We start from the raw sequence: 16,663 nt of genomic DNA, 5'->3' as shown, positions 1-16,663 counted from the left end.
CTTCCTGGTATTTAAAGACTTCTGATGAGATTAGTGGTGATATTAATGCATGTGTTTTTGAATATTGTATAATGAAATGGTCAACATTTATAGAGGATCTGAGTAACCAAGGGAACTAAAATTTTCCAGATGACCAGTGCATGATGTTACAGAATCATGCATGAGTAAAAGATCTATTTAGAGGGCAAGGGAGGCCATTGGATTTTCACATTACAGAGTACAAAAGTTCATTGGTAAGTTTTGACAGTCCACGTTGCAGTTAACCTTTATGACCCCAAAGTTTAAGAAGTTTGGGCTGGATCTACCGAGTAGATGGTGATACACATAAAGAGATAAAGAAGATTAGAGAAGCTTGCCTTTTTTTTTTTTTTGAAGAATGGGAGATGGAATCTTCTATTCAAGAATTGTGAAGACATCAGGTGGTCATTTGGATATTGGTGTTTGTGGCTCAGAGCTCAGAACAGATGCGTGTAGTAGAGAGAAATTTCAGAGTAATCATACATGGTTAGTAATCAAAGTCATGGGACTGGATGGGTTGACTTGAGAGAATGTATTAGCATGGATAGAAAAAGGAACTTAGAAAAAATAGCTATAATGTGGGAGAAAATCCAGGAGAATATGGGGCACAGAACATTTCCAGAAAGTGAGATAGTTGTGTTGAAAGCTGGTTGAGGTGAAGTAAGAGACCTTGGTGAGGGCCCTTATCACCTCTTGTCTGGACTGTTGCAGTAGCTTCTTGACTAGTCTTGTTTGTGGTTGTGAGCCCCTCTACTCTGTCACACAGCAAGAAAGGTTGTATTTCAAAAAATGAACTTCCCTCTCTTAGCTTCTTGAAACCCAGCATTAGCTCTCTGATACCAGCTGGATAAAGTAAATATCGTAAAAGCTTTCTCATGAGTGGACAGCTGTCTGTGTTGTTAGCCTAACCTTCTGATATTAACTCCCCCCAGCTATCTCTCACCACCTGCCAACTTTAATTTTACTTGTAAGATGTAGTGCTCTGCTTTTGGGTATTTTGATGTGTCCTTTCCTTTTCCCAGGTTTCCTCTCTTTATTGCCTCTTCTAACCCTTGTGAACTTCTCTTCCTTATTGAAAACCCGATTCAGGCAGCACCTTCTTTGGGCAGCCTTTTTTAATTGAAGATTGGTTGACAAATTTGTTGAATTTGATCATAATTTTACTCACCATTGATTTTAGACTTATTAAACTCTAGCAATTATTATTTGATGTTTTTATGACAGATACATTTATTCATTCATTAAATAAATATTTGCTCTGCACTCATTTTGTGCCAAACATTGACCTAAGAACTGGGGGTACAGCTGTGGATGACACAGATAGATCCCTGTATCATGGAAATTATAATCTAGAAGACTGAATGCATGTTTAACATATTTATACATTAAATGTGTTTTTATTTCATTTGTGAGGAGATTAGTGGAAAGAGATAATACATAAATATATTTGGCCTTTGGAAATATGATATTAAATCAGTATACAAACATTGATATATTCTTATTCTGTAAAAGCATTAAGAATCCAGTGACAAATGGAACTGTGTTAGATATTATGCAAAGAAAATTTTGTTGTGTTATTATTCATTGTATTAGTAAGCTTATGTGCAATATGAGTATTTCATACAGAGTTTTATTTCTAAGGAGAGGCTCTTTGACCTCTGTCTGGGATACTGTAGAAGTGATTTCCCTGTTATGCAGATTGTTAGATTAAATCACTTGTAAGTTTCCTTTGATTTTTATGTTTCTTTTTTGTTGTTTTACTTTGGCTTCTTTTCTTCATAATTTTATTTGCTTAGACATTGTCACACATCAGGAGGTGTGATGAAACCCACTTTGTTATAATCTAGCACAACATTTCTCATAGTGTCTTCTCTTCTTAGGATTGGTCAAGCTGTGGGATATTAAAATATGTTACACAAAGAAAGCATTTTGTGCTTAAATAAGCACATAAATATAAGTGAAGTTGTTTTTTTTAACTGTGGGCCTGCTTGGGCCCTTTAGTAATATTTAGCTAATATTTACTATGACTTTCTAAGAGAGATTCATATAGCGAGTAGTATTTCACAGAGGTCTTTGACCAGGAAACCTTTTTTTTATGAAGTGTCTTGGGAAACTATCTGTGGGACACTAGATGTGAAATGTTGATTTTAATGATTTAGATTTCTTTTTTTTTAAATTTTAAAAGTCTTTATTCTGATGTTGTCTTGCTTAAAAGGTAACAAAAAAATGAAAATTTCTTGATGTTCTGAAATGTGCAGTTTTGAGCAATAATCTGTCCTGCATTAGAATAATAGCAGTTAAGTTGTAAGATACCATTTTGGATGTGTAGTTGGCTTGTAATAGCTTTTCTATTCCTAAGCTGGAAAAACTGTTTAATTTATACTGCCTTTTGCAAAAGTGTCATTTTTGCTTATACACATTTTAAATAACCAATATTGCCTTAATGTGCAGCCTTAAAGCATTGTCTCTTGATTGTTTAATGATTCAGATTTCATACTAAAATGTATTCTAATTCATTACTGGGATTCTCTTTCTCCTTCCCTCTCCTCACTCCTCAAATCCAAAAAATTGAATCCAAAAATACATAAGTAGGATTATATATCATGACTAAATGGGGTCCATCCCAGAAATGAATACTGGCTTAGTGTTCACCAAAATGAATGTTCAAAATTTAAAATAAATGAACCACCAAAATTCAACATTTTAACAATTTAAAACATGTATAATCAGCTCAGACACAGAGGAAGAATTGGACAAAAATCTAACATCTATTCTTTATAAAATCTTTCAGCAAAGTAAGGATAGAAGGGCACTAGCTCAACCTGATAAATTAAGGGCATTTATGAAAAATGTACATCTTACATTATACTTAATGGTAAATGGCTGAATGCTTTCCTCCTCAGATAGGAATAAGAAAATGATGTCTCTGCTTCTATTCATTGTACTGGAGGTTCTAGCCATTGCAATAAGGCAAGAAACTACAAAAAGTCTACTTGAACCAATAAGAGAGTTTAGCAAGTTTGCAAGATAAAAGGTCAATATACATAAATCAGTTGTAGTTCTGTATGCTATCAGAACATTGAAATAAAAAACACCTACCATTAACAATAGTATCAAAAAATATAATATACTTAGGAAATAACCTGACAAAACAGGTGAAAGACAAGTATTTAAACTGAAAACCATTATTGAAAGAAATTAAACCGAAAATAAATGAGATATCCTGTATTCATGGGTCTGAAGACCCAATATTATTAAATGTCAGTTTTCTCCAAATTGATCTATAGAGTTCATGTACTTGTAATCAAAATCTCAATAGACTTTTTTAAAAAAACAGAAACAAAAAGGCTGGTTCTAAAATTTATATTAAAATCATATATGTGATTAAGCATGTAACAAGACTTTATAATAAACCTACACCATACACTGCTAAGTATATATGTGTGTGCAGTCATTTGATATATGATGAGAATGATATAGTAGCACTGTAATGGGGTGTGGGGTAAAGGACAGTCTTTTCAGTATATGATTTGAAGTCAGTTGGATAGCCATATGGAAAAACAAACTAAATATTGACTTCACCACATGTTGTACAAAACTTTAATTCCAGATCAATTGAAAATTTAGATATGAAAGGCAAAGCAATAAAGCTTACATTGAAAGATAATGTATGAGAATTTAGAGTAGGGAAATAATTCTTAAATTATTAAGCATTTTGTACACAGAAGCATTAACCATAAAGGAAAAGATTGATCAATTAGAACATATTAAATTTATGAATTTCTGTTCATAAGTTAATTAAAAGATGCCATTGGGAAGGTTTTCTACAAGATGGTAAAAAATATTTGCAATACAAATAACCCATGTCTAGAATATTTTTATTGCTTTTTAAAAGGTATAATGAAGTGAAAATGTGTTTTAATTTCTCTGTCGATCCTATTTAAATGGACCCTAGTTTTTTAACCCACAAGATTTTAGTTATAAAATTACACTTATGAAGAACCTAGAGATACTTGGTGTTGTGTAGAATCAGTGCAGAAGTGGCTCCTGGACAGGGTTGTCGGCTGTGTTTATAGTTCAGTTCTTGAACCTTGTGCAGGACTTGGCGTATGCTTGGTCTTCAGCCTGTGTTTACTGAATTAATGGGTGGATGTTTTGTAATTACAAAAAATATATGCACAAAAGAGTAAACACCCTCATATGAGGACAGGACTTTTAAGTTTAAACCTAAAAATCACAGTAAGCATTATAGTTGGACACGAAGAACAAAAGTGCTAACATTTTTAGAATATGAAGATAAAGTGCATTTTAGGAATGTAAAATGTTAGCCACAATTCTGGGAAGCTTACCGTGGTGATTATCTTCTCAGTCCGGGAGGGAGAGGGGAAGCCTCTTTGATCTATAAGATGTAATGGAGAAGAGAGAATTTCATCTCACAAAACGGGATTTTCTAAGCATAATATGCTACTTTCGATAAGAATTAGCTGAGATAGTGAATATTTGTGTTAGCTAAGCAGAGCTTGGATTTAGCAAATGGCAGATAAGAGTATGGAGTGTCTTAATGGACATTTTTGAAGCATTAGGTTCATCTCAAGTATGTATTGGTAATGATTGCATTATTTAAATTTCAACTTTACATTTTTACAGAGTTCTGAAGTTCCTGGTGCTTCAGACGATGGATGAGCAATCACAAGGGATGCAAGGGCCACCTGTTCCTCAGTTCCAACTGCAGGTAATTTGTTCTAATAAATGCAGCCGTAAGTGTGTGTGTGTGTGTGTGTGTGTGTGTGTAGACATAGATGTACATGCAGTGAGGAAGGAAGTAGTACATGAATAGTCCCTTTAGGAAATAAAGTAGCCAAAAATGCTAGTTATGAATTTCCAAGCTTCAATCAGGATTGTTTCTATTATAAAATACTGTTTTAGAATATTTACTTCTCATGTACAAATATGGAAAAAGAGGGGGGGCAGCTTTAGCTTTTAACTTGAATTGAATGACCTACAGGCTTTGGGAGCTAATGTTTGGCTCAGAGAGGAAGAGAAAAGGCAAGGCGGCGCCTGTGTGTCTAGTGCCTGTCTCTGCTCTGGCTGGTCCTGCATTGCCCACGACTGCCTTCTGTTACTGTCACTTTTCTTATTTTCTCTGAGTAGCAATGTGTTTCCCCTGTTACGTAGTTGCTCGTTTTTTTTATAACATGAAATGAAGTTAAAGGAATGTTTCAGCAGAACATGTACACACACTATAGAAGTTAATTACCTTGGATGCTGTGTTCTCTGTGGATGCTTGCCCTAAAGCCCGATGTATGATGACGCGTCTAAAATAACATTCATCCCTGCCAGAGGCAGCAGTTGGTTTTTGTTGTTGTTGTTAATAAATACCGTGTTTTTTCAGTTTGGTGTTGGAGACCTTCTACAGTGTCCCAGATTTACTGTGCTAGCCTTGTCCGAGTTTTGCTTGATCGTATTTCTGGAAATGAAGAATTGGTAGATGTACTTTCGTGGTATCTTTGTCTGGTGTTGGTATCAGAGTGATGGTGGCCTCATAGAATGACTTTGGGAGTGTTCCTTCCTCTGCAGTTTTTTTGGAATAGTTTCAGAAGGATAGGTGTTAACTCATCTCTAAATATTTGATAGAACTCGCCTGTGAAGCCATGTGGTCCTGGACTTCGTTTGTTGGGAGTTTTAAAATCACAGATTCAACTTCAGTACTTGTAATTGGTCTGTTACAGATGTTCTTTCAAATGAGTTCTGTAGTCAGATAAGTTTGGGAGACTTGGATTTACACAGCTGCTTCATGACAGCACGTTCTCAGAGCCTTCCCTGTATTATTAGGGTGCACTGTGAATTTCCTGGAGGGGGTTTTGGGGTGTAGTGTCTTCCAGACTTATTTGACCACGGGATCCTTTTTGTTTAAGCACATTTATTGGCTTCTCTCAGAATCCATGTCTGTGAGGCACAGTGCAGGAAATACTGCCTGCAGAATAAACTGTCTTTTCTGCCTCTGTGACTTTATTCATCTTGTACCCTCATCCCCCTCTCCGATTTTTGAAATCCTGCCCACCCTTTAAGGACCATCTAAAATGCCATCTCCACTATGAAGCTTTTTCTGATTTTGTGAATGTAATATTTTTTCCTTGGAAACGTGATGGTGCATCCTTTGTATGTCTCTTCTGGTATTTCTGAGGCCTTTGTGTCATTTTACATAGGCATTTTCCTTATCTTTGCTGTTGGGTTAAACTCTCCTTGAGGATTTATACTGTGTCTTACTTTCTTTGGATGCCCTGTGATACTGCAGCTCCCCACATGAAGCAGGGGCTCAATAAGAATGTGTGATTGAAACCAACCAGGGACGCCTTCAAATGAACATGTTTAAATTAACCCTTTACCCAACTGAATTTTACATTGTTTTCTTTGTTACACCCATCTGAATCCTCTGTACCGTATTCAGAAAAGAGACCCTTTAGAGCTTAGAGTAAGGCCAATATTTTAATTTCAAGATGATTGTTTTTTTTTAGATCTACCATCTATATTTTGTGTATGATCATAAATTATCAAGATTATAGTAAGCAGTTTCTATCTATTAGATACAGACGTATCTTAGTGCTAGTTTTACACACATACATAGATACTATGGGTCCATATTATATTGTTTCTAGTGAAGGCAATAAAAGAAGCACTTCTGAAATTAGGTAGTTCATGTCATGATTTTGAAATTCTGTTTTGAACAGTCCTAAATTTCAAAGGAAAAAACAAATGAGCACTTTCATTTTTGCCTTCTACTGACTCACCAGCCAGGAAAGTCATGGTTTCCTGGGACCATGCAGCATACATTTCAGAACCACGTCTGTGGTTCTGCATCTCTTTTCACACAGTTCCCTTCCTCTCTGCCTCCTGCTGCTGCTCCCAGGGGTGGGTGAAAGAGGGAGGGTTTTTCCTGTCTCTGCGTCCAGACTGATGGTGTGAGATTACCTGACAAGAGTTTACAGGCGTTATTGCTTATTAAGTCTTTGAAAAATGTTACTGCTCTCAGTAGCATGATTTTTAAAGGCTGGCAAAGGACAGGCTCTGCTAGGGGCTGACAACCTTCTTTTGTTTTGTTCCACACCATTGGCCTGAATAACGGGGTGATACGGCAACATATGGTTAGCTGAGTGACTCCTACTTTTGTGATGCTAATACGTGTCTGGACATAAACAGAAAACGAAGTCAGCTTTCTAAGTGTCAAATACCAATCCCCTGTATAATGACAAGTGATGTATATTCTTGGCATATCTTTCTTTTTCTTGTTCTGAGATGAATACTCTAACCCCGTAATGTGTAATATGTGGTCTCACATATTACTGTGAGAGCTCCTTTTTCTTTAGTACTGTGTGAGTTCCTTTTTAATAAGCTTTAGGATGTGAGATTTATGTATCTCTATTAATTTTTTTGTGTGTATTGTCATTCTCTTGAACTTAGGGAAATTTTTTTTCTATCAGCTTCCTTTTCCTTCCCTTTTTCCTTTGATTCCTCTACTAAAGCCAGAAAGTACTGAAAGGATGTTTTGACTAGATTTGTATCCTGTTGGACTCCTGTTGGTGGAACAATGGATTTAGCTTAATTTAAAAAAGAAAATTCAGACTATATGAAAGATGGTGACAGAGAAATAGGAAAATACTAAAATATTTTACTATGAGACTAATTTTAAACAGTGGAAGTTTACAGCTAACATTTTTTGAGTATTTTGATTTCTGATCATTGAGTGAAGAGCACTGTGGTACATTCCCTTTTTATCATAAAGATAAATGTAAAACAATTATAATCAGAGCACAATTTTTAGAATTTGTGGGAGTGATTCGAAGGGAGGATTAATTTTAATTATGATAATCACCAGGACTTAGGTTATAATTATTATTATTTGTAAATTTGAAGATACCTAGTGTAACACTTTGGCTACCTGTGAAAGAGGAAAAGCTTCGAGATCTACAGGTAGGAAAACCGACGTTCCTCGTTTTTATTGCTCGGAAGGTATGAGAACCTTGTCTGGGAGTCTTCCAACCCAAGCAGTAAGGTAGATCAACCATTCCTTTAAGCTTCCTGGTGGCCCAAATTGCAGTCCCCCTGTGCTTTTGCATCCCTGTGAAGCGAGGTGTCGGGATGACATGAAGCTAACTTTGTAGCATGTTTGGGGTAGTGATCTGGGCGCTTTGTGGGCCAGAGCGACGTTGCCCCCAGTGGACTGTATTGAGTGGGATGAGTTTTGGACATGATGATTGGATCACCTTCCCCTGTCTTTAGCTCATCTTACAGAATCACTTGATGAAATAAGGGTCATCATGTAGTGTACTTCTTTTGATAAATTGATTTTGCCAAGGTGTTTGTTATAAGTAGCATTGAGTACAGTTTCTGTCTTTTGAATTGTTGATAGAAATTTCGGTGTGATGTTCTCCCTTTGACAGTTGGCTTCAGTGAATGACTTTAGGTACAGGAGAACGAGCAGCAGCTGTTCTGAGGAAAGCAGGCTCTCGCCGTGGTTTCCGTTCATGACTGGGAACCTCAAGTAAAGCTCAACCTGCCCAGCAGTCGTGCTGTCGGTCCCTCCACTCCTTCTCCCCTCAGTGACGTCTCGCATCTCTGTTCTCCTCAAACCCCCAGCACTATCTCCCCCATCCTCACACTTAGCTGATGCCCTTCCTTCCTGTTTTGCTTAAAAACACCAAAACAGTCAGAAGAGAACTTCCACCGACTTCTCCCAGATGTGTAGTCACATGACTGGCCTTTTCTATCACCAGATGAACCCGCCACACTGTGCCCAAGGCCAGCGCGCCCCTGACCACCGGATCCCACCCACCCCCCGCTCCTGGTGGCCCCTCTCTGCAGGCCCTTCACTAGCACACCATTGCGTGGTTCTCTCTTCCGTCTCAACAACAGACCGTGACCTGCTCGGGTCCTTGGACTCTTTAATCGATAGAAATTGGTAAGAGGCCAGATGAGAGATTCAGGCAAGGCTTTATTGAGACTCGTGCCGCAGCGGGGTGGGGCTGGGGGGTGAAAACGAGCAATAGGTGCCCTTGCTTGCTCCCCGAGGGGGCTTGAGCTGGTTCATCAGACGGGCTGAGGGCGGGGTAGGTCTGGCAGGAGGCCTGGCTTAGGTGGTCTCCTCGCCCTCTGGGTGATCCTGTGTGTAAGGATCTTGTGCAGGACCCTGCTTTTGCTCCTGGCACCTCAGAAGGGGCTGTTGGTTTGTGGCCTTTGTGTATCTTACTGTTCATAACTGCCTGACTGCACATGCGTGCAGTTATTTTTAGTCCATTATGGTTTCTTTATGTCCTGTTGCCCAGGTGCAAGTGCAAGCACTCAGGTAGAGGGTCCCCTGTCCCAGCCTATCTCAAAACCAAAACAAGTCCAAACCAAAAACCAGCTTTTAAAGTCCTTCTTTTCTCCAGCTGTTAACCAATTTCTCTGCTGCCTTTTATTGCTAATTCTTGGCTTTATTTGTAGGTTTGTCTCCCATTTCCCCCGTCATTCTCTGAAATGTGCTCCAGTTAAGCCTTCTCCCCACACTCCCGGCTAGACTGCCTTGTTAAGGTCCCAGTTATGTGCAGGTGCTCCGTCCCTGGTCAGCTTCCTGGCCTCATCCTCCTTGGCTCATCAGATGCATTCAATAGTTGATCGTACTCTCTTCTTTGAAACCTGTTCATTGCTCAGCTTCCAAGAACCTTGTTTTTCTTGTCTTACTGGTCCATCCTTGGCTGATTTCTCCTCACCTCCTGGACCTCTTAACAATAGAGGGCTTCAAGGCTTGAGACCTCTTTCTATCTATATCCCTGCTTGGAGATCTCTTCCAGTTTCATGATTCTAAGTATGATCCATATGCTGGTGACTCTCACATTTATATCTCAACCTGGACCTCTGTCCTGAATTCCAGACTCACGTATCCAGTTGCCTGCCTGACTTCAAGTTTGTGTGTCTCAAAGCGAGCATGTGTGAAGCTGAGCTCTGAATGGTCCCCCCCCAGCCCTTCTGTCTGCAGGCCTCTCTGTCACAGTTGGTGGCGGGTCCATCCTTCCCTTGCTCAGGCTGAAGCTCCTGGAGACGTCCCTGGCTTCTTCCAGCTCTCTCGTGTTGTATCTCACCTGTTCCCAGACCCCACAGCTCCATCTTTTTTTTTTTTTTTTCCGGTACACGGGCCTCTCACTGTTGTGGCCTCTCCCGTTGCGGAGCATAGGCTCCGGACGTGCAGGCTCAGCGGCCATGGCTCACGGGCCCAGCCGCTCCGCGGCATGTGGGATCTTCCCAGACCGGGGCACGAACCCGTGTCCCCTGCATCGGCAGGCGGACTCTCAACCACTGCGCCACCAGGGAAGCCCCCCACAGCTCCATCTTTAACACACAGTTAGAACTGGGATACTTCTTGCCTCCTCTGCTGCCACTGCTGTGGTCACAGTACTTTTACTTTTTCACATAGCATACTTCAGTAGCTTCCCAGCCTCCATCCTTGCCTCCCTTCAGCCTGCTCTCAATACAAAATTATATAAACTTTAAATGTAAAATACAAAATTTCAGTCAAATTGTGTCTGTTTAAAACCTTCTAGTAGTTTCTCATAGGCTTACTCACTCATCATCTTCCAGGGTATATTTAACTATCACCTTCTTTGAGCATTTAATGAAAATTGAACCTTCACACCCACCCAGTAAGCCTTTGCTGCCATATTTTTCTGCGTAGAATTGATCGCCTTTTCACTTTTTCATTGTCTGTCTGCTTTCTCTAGAGTATAAGCTTCATCCCGAGACCCCAGAGTGGTACCTAGGGCACATAGTAGGCGTTCAGTAAATGCTTGTTGAAGACAAACTGGGTGTCAGATCAACCCATTCTCCACCTTTTCAAGCACCACCTTTTAAATGAATATTAAGATACATAAATGTCTTTGGAATTTCTCTTCCTGGCACAAGTTCAAGCAGTGGCCTGTGCCTTGGTACCTACATCAAAAATACGATAGGAAGCCATTCTTGGCAACGCTTTGTTAGACCGAGGTGTGAGACCAGCCTGCGCCGAAGCAGGGAAGAAGAGCTCAGAGAAAAAGAAAGAACTTTTCTCCAGGACAGGTTTCCACATCTTTGTGAGCCCAGAAGTCAGGTGTGGCCTAAGATGTCTGAACTCTTAACTTACCATTTTTGTTTTTCTTCGGTAACAGTCTATATACAAAAGTAAATATATATTAAATGGTTTATTAAAAAAAAAAACAAAACACTTACATCCTCCATTTCTTATGGACTTTTTTTCACCTCCTTGGTTTAACTGGAACAGACCTCTTTCCCCCCAGGACACTGTTTCCCGTCACCCTCTCAGTGGAGGCTGCTGGTTCTCTAATAACCCCATGCCGTGAGGATTGGGGGTCAGATGGTAGCCTGTCCATCCACAGAGCCTCTTCCAGGCCACGATTCCTCCTTGTTCTTGGGGTAGGGAGGGCTGAAACCTGCTGCGTCGAGGCTCTGCCACCCTAAGAAAGGGCGTTCACCTTCCCTGTCGCTGTTGTCTCCTGACCTCCTCATGACCCCTTGCACTAGTTGGACACTTGGCCCCTGGCTCCTGGCTTTTGTCCAGGGCAGTAGCCCTGCTGCTGCTACCAGTACCTGCTGCTGATTGAGTTCTTAAGCACGCCCACCCTGTGCGAAGCATTGTGAATGTGTGTTTCATTTATTCCTAACGCAAGCCGTAGGAGGCGTTATCTGTCACACTTCACAAATGAAGAGACTGAGGCTCAGACCAATGAGCTAACTCACGCTTGGTCATGTAGCCGGTAAATGGCGGGGCTGGGATTGGCACCGGGTCTGTCTCACTCTTTTTTTTTTTTTTTTTTTTTTGCGGTACGCGGGCCTCTCACCGCTGTGGCCTCTCCCGTTGGCGGAGCACAGGCTCCGGACGTGCAGGCTCAGTGGCCATGGCTCACGGGCCCAGCCGCTCCGCGGCACGTGGGATCTTCCCAGACCAGGGCACGAACCCGTGTCCCCTGCATCGGCAGGCGGACTCTCAACCACTGCGCCACCAGGGAAGCCCACGTCTCACTCTTTAGTTTCACAGAAAAAGCTCCTCATCCGTTTCCTGGCCAGTCTGATCTTCTCAATCACCATGACTCTTGATATTTTTATAGGTACCTCAAGCTCCTACTCTTCAAGATGGAATTTATTATTTCCTGCCCAAGATTGTCCTTTTGCCTGTGACTATTAGCACCGTCCATCTAGTCGTCCAAACTACAAACAAGCGAATCGCATACTTTATATTTAGGCAGTTTTCCTCTTGTCCTGATTTTACTCCCTAAATAGCTCTTGAATCTGCTAATTCTCTACATCCTGACTGTACCTACTGTAGTTTATTTAGATTACTGCCACCTTTTGCCTGGATTATCGCAGAAGCTTCTGAACTGATCTCTTTACCTCTCATTTTATCATTTCTAGTTCATTCCTTACATTGTATTGAAAGTCATCTTTCCAAAGTGTACTTTTTATTGTATCATTTCCTAAAAGCGCCGGTTTCTATGGCTCTTAGGGTGGATTCTGCATTTCCTTGTGTGTCGTAGAGGGTCTTGCATCATCTGGTCGCCTTTTTCTTCTCCAGCTGCATTTTGTGTCTTTCCCTATTTTGGGCACAGATTCAGTTGTGTCTTGCTTATACCATGCTCTCTTTCGGCTCCAAATCTCAGATGCTGAGGTAATGGTCTCAGGAGCCGTTTAGTCCCTAATGGAACCTAATAGCATAAAGGCTCCTTATAATGTGGATGAACTACATGGTAGAGGCCCTAAGGAAAGTGTTATCCTAGAGGAAATATGTAATTTGGAAGACAACAAAAAGATTACTCTCAGAAAAATTATGATTTCTGGGTAATTTCTTATACTAGTATGCTTCTAACAGATCAGAATATGCTATACCAGCAGTGCAGTGTTCACTTCTGTAAATCATGCTTTATATCAATGAGTAGTAGGTCATGGGTACTCAATAAATATTTGTTGGATGAATGAATTAATCTCTAATTGAAAGCTAAATATTGATCAATCTAATTATATTATGTTGTATAGATTTTAGTTACTTGAGAGTTATTTTAGGAAAAGACTGTGGCAATATAGAATAATAAGAAATCTGTCAAATGAGAAGTGATACCAAAATATTTAAAGCTTAGTTGAGTTTTGAATTTAGATTGGTTGTTCGTATTTACATATTTAGGGGTAAGTGTTCCTTAAATTTTAAAGGAAATGCCTTGAGAAATTTGGATGATTTTTAAAAGAATGGGAATACGGTAAGGATTATCTCATCTGCTCTCTTGGAAATTCCTATTTGAATAGTCTGATGTGGGCAAAGATGAGGTCGACATTAATCAAAAGAGTTTCCCAGTTCTATTTGGAATTGCATTCAGAGCCTGAAATATAGTTTTAATAAATACAGTATTGAAAATTGTTCCATTTTTGAGGGTGAACGTAATATTTGGAAGATTCAGAAATCTTTTGGAGCCAAGTATGTACTTGGTGAAAAAAGTAAATAGTCTTGGTATTCTTCTTTCGATCAAAATGAGATATCTTCTTAAATGAGACCAGTAATCTTCATGTGATTCACAAACTGATTACAATCCAAGGAGGAATTTCAAACATATTTTCAGTATTGGAAGCCTTCCTGGAGTAAGTCCATATCCTCTCATGGTGCTTGTTTGAAGGGCAACATTGAATGTATAGATTCTAATATGTTTGTTAGAACTCGGTTGTGTCATTTTACATTTAGCATACCTTTATATTTTGTCTCCCTTTATATTATTATTTTGTGAATATTATGACTTTTTCATATGACTGTGGTTATGTTTCATACATCTTTCTCACTAAATATTCATAAAACAAATATTGCTCAGATTTAGAAATTTTGATAAGCACTTCTTTTTCCAGGAATACTTATGTAGAATACATTTAATTATGCATTCCTTTTATTGATTTTTTTTTTCCTTGACTGGATATCATTCAGTGTAGGAGAAGAGGGGATGGAGGAGGAGGAATTTCTAGGAGAGTTCTGATAGGGTATCCAGTAGAGGGTTAGAGGAGCACCAGGGCTCAGTTTCACTCAGCACTAACTTCCAGAACCAACACATGAGAGAGATGGAGCAATGGGTTACGTGGCCCAGAGTGATGAGCAAAGTGAGAAGAGAAGGCTGAGGATGGAGCCCTGTGGACACCAGAATTTATATGGGGAGGAACACGTTGGGGAGCTGGGAGGAGTCAGAAGCACTGGCTGTTTGGTGGGGTGGTTCAGGGCCTGAGCCCTGAAGTCGGATTGCCTGGGGTCAATTCTTGGATGCCCCACTTTCTGGCTGTGTGATGGAGGACAGGTTATTGAACATCGGTATGTTTCACTTTTCTTATCAGTAAATTAGAGGAATCATAGTTTTTACCTTCTATGAGCTCTGGAGCTTCTAGTATTGTGCTTGGCACGTAGATAGAACCCAGACGATGGGGATGAGGAGGAGGGTGGGGATGACGACATTCTCTTGGAGCATAGGTTTCTCTACCAGCGGTTGGTTCTGCATCATCTTACATCCTTTATTACATTTTTATTACCTGCCTTCTGCCCCCACTGCTGCTTCGTTAGCCTTGTTTATCCCAGTCAGTGGCATCACTATCCGTCGAGGTGCTGAAGCCCCAGATCCATGATTTATCCTTGATTTCTCTCTGTCCCTCTCTCCTCATACTCAATTCATCAGCAGCTCCTTTGACTCCACCTCAAGATCATATCCTGATTCCATCTGCTGCTCGCATGTCCCTGCAACAGTCAGGTCAGGTCCACTTCCTCCTGTCCAGTCTCCCTGCTTCCCCTCTTGCTTCACTCATGCTCCTCTCCATTCCTTCCCCACCAGCGTCGTGAGTTGTCACTGTGAAATGTGTGTTAGCTCCCAGTACCGTGCTTCCCTGCTGGAGACCCGAGTCCCTCACTGGTGCTGTCAGAGTGCCGTGCGGTTTTGTCCTGCTCACCTCTAACCTCGTTCCTCACCCCGTCGCCCTTGTGCTCCATCCTCCGGCCAGTGCTCCTTCAACACACCCAGCTCATTCTTTCCTCGAGACATTTTCTCCAGGTTTTCTTTCTGCCCTTTTTTTTTCCTTCTGGTTTTTTAATCTCACCATAAACGACACCTTCTCACCGAGGTCATCCCAGAATTACCCACTCTAAAATAACCATCCACTCATTTTCCATTATATCACTCTATTTTATTGCTCTGCATGTGCTTAAATATTAGATACTATTATGTATTTGCTTATTGCCTTTTTATTGTTTTGGATTATGTATTTGTTTAATCTCCCTCCTCTATTAATAACTGTGGAATAAATGAATACATTGTAGAAAACCTCTCCCCTCTATTTGTGTCTGTCTCTGTCTCTGTCTCTGTTTCTCTCAGGGAAAGGCTTTTGCTTGCCATGTTTAATTTTACCAGGTATGGCTGGTGGTGCTCATGGGGCAGATGGGAGTGTCTTCATCATTATCCTACTCATGAAATGCTGGGAAAGGTCATCAGTATTTCTGGTTACATAATTTGGATATAGTGATTATGCTGGGTAGTATAACTAATGATGATTAAATGATACAAATACCAGGGTCTTATAAATGTTTAACTAGATAATTGGTTGTATTTGATCACTCATTTTTCTTATGCTATAGTGAATTCTCTCCTTTGTTTGATAAAAGCCAGTTATAATGATCAATGGCATATTGTTCCAACTGATGTAAATCTCAGACACTTAGTGTCTTTAGGAATAGGTTACTTCTGAAATAGTTAAAGAAATTTTAGGGAGATCATTTTTCAAATGGGAAGAAGCATGACTAATTAGACTCTGCTGGCACATGTGGTGGTGTTTTTTTTTTTATTTCTAGTGAGGTTTGTAGAAAATAATATATAACAGCTTTACGTTAGATATTGTCAAAAGGATGTTCTAGTTTTTGTAGTTTGGAGGTGAGTAATATCTCTTTAAAGATCATACATAGCATGAGCTTTATTGCCAAAAAAAATTGAAGGGCATTTTGAAGTTTTGTAACTTAAATTTTTGAGAAATTTAATAATGTTAGTATAAATATAGTTTATTAGATTACATAGTTGGTAATATGAAAATCACCCGTAAGAGGTGAATTGCAGGAACAGTGAAAACCGTATTAATGATGTTAAATATTGTAATTAATACTGGCTTGTATATTAGATCATTGATAACAATACCTCTAGGAATTATCAGGACATAATTTTCTCTCTGGGGAGTCTGTTGAGTCCATGCTGTGACTCTTCTAATTTCCCCAGGGAGAATTATCATCATAATGTTACCCTGAATTATCTTATTGCTCATTAAATGTTCCTGCCTTCAAATTTAAAGGAAATTAAAGAAATTAATTTAGTCATGGGAAATTATTAATTGTTTAACAAGGTTGCACCTGTGATAGTATGAGCCTGTGGCACAGCAGAAGGAATTTTATTTTAAAATGAAAAGTATTTATGTGAAGGAAGCAGTTAACAGACTGACATGTAGAAGTTAATCCCAATTAGTTAGCAAGATCTGGCGGTATGTAATTAAAGTGCATTCAGGTCAACAAGAGATTTCATTAATGAGAATGCAGAACACTTAAGGTGTTATAAAAAGCTTCCTTCACTCTAGA

General features: G+C 39.7%; 1 protein-coding gene across 4 annotated transcripts in view; it reads left to right on the top strand.

The window, feature by feature from the left end:
- The window catches only part of NEK7 (NIMA related kinase 7), a 139,922-nt gene that overhangs the window by 49,820 nt on the left and 73,439 nt on the right, over positions 1 to 16,663 (top strand). For all 4 annotated transcript variants that reach the window (XM_081216008.1, XM_081216005.1, XM_081216006.1 and 1 more), the window contains exon 2: positions 4,666 to 4,750. In XM_081216008.1, the coding sequence (XP_081072134.1) occupies positions 4,694 to 4,750 (57 nt within the window). In that variant the 5' untranslated portion in view covers positions 4,666 to 4,693. The remainder of the gene's footprint in view (positions 1 to 4,665; positions 4,751 to 16,663) is intronic.

The sequence above is a fragment of the Mesoplodon bidens genome (assembly GCF_964165515.1).
Source record: "Mesoplodon bidens genome assembly, chromosome: 2".
Lineage (NCBI taxonomy): Eukaryota > Metazoa > Chordata > Mammalia > Artiodactyla > Ziphiidae > Mesoplodon > Mesoplodon bidens.
Note: the sequence above shows the minus strand (reverse complement) of the source record. Positions and strands in the feature narration are given on the sequence as shown.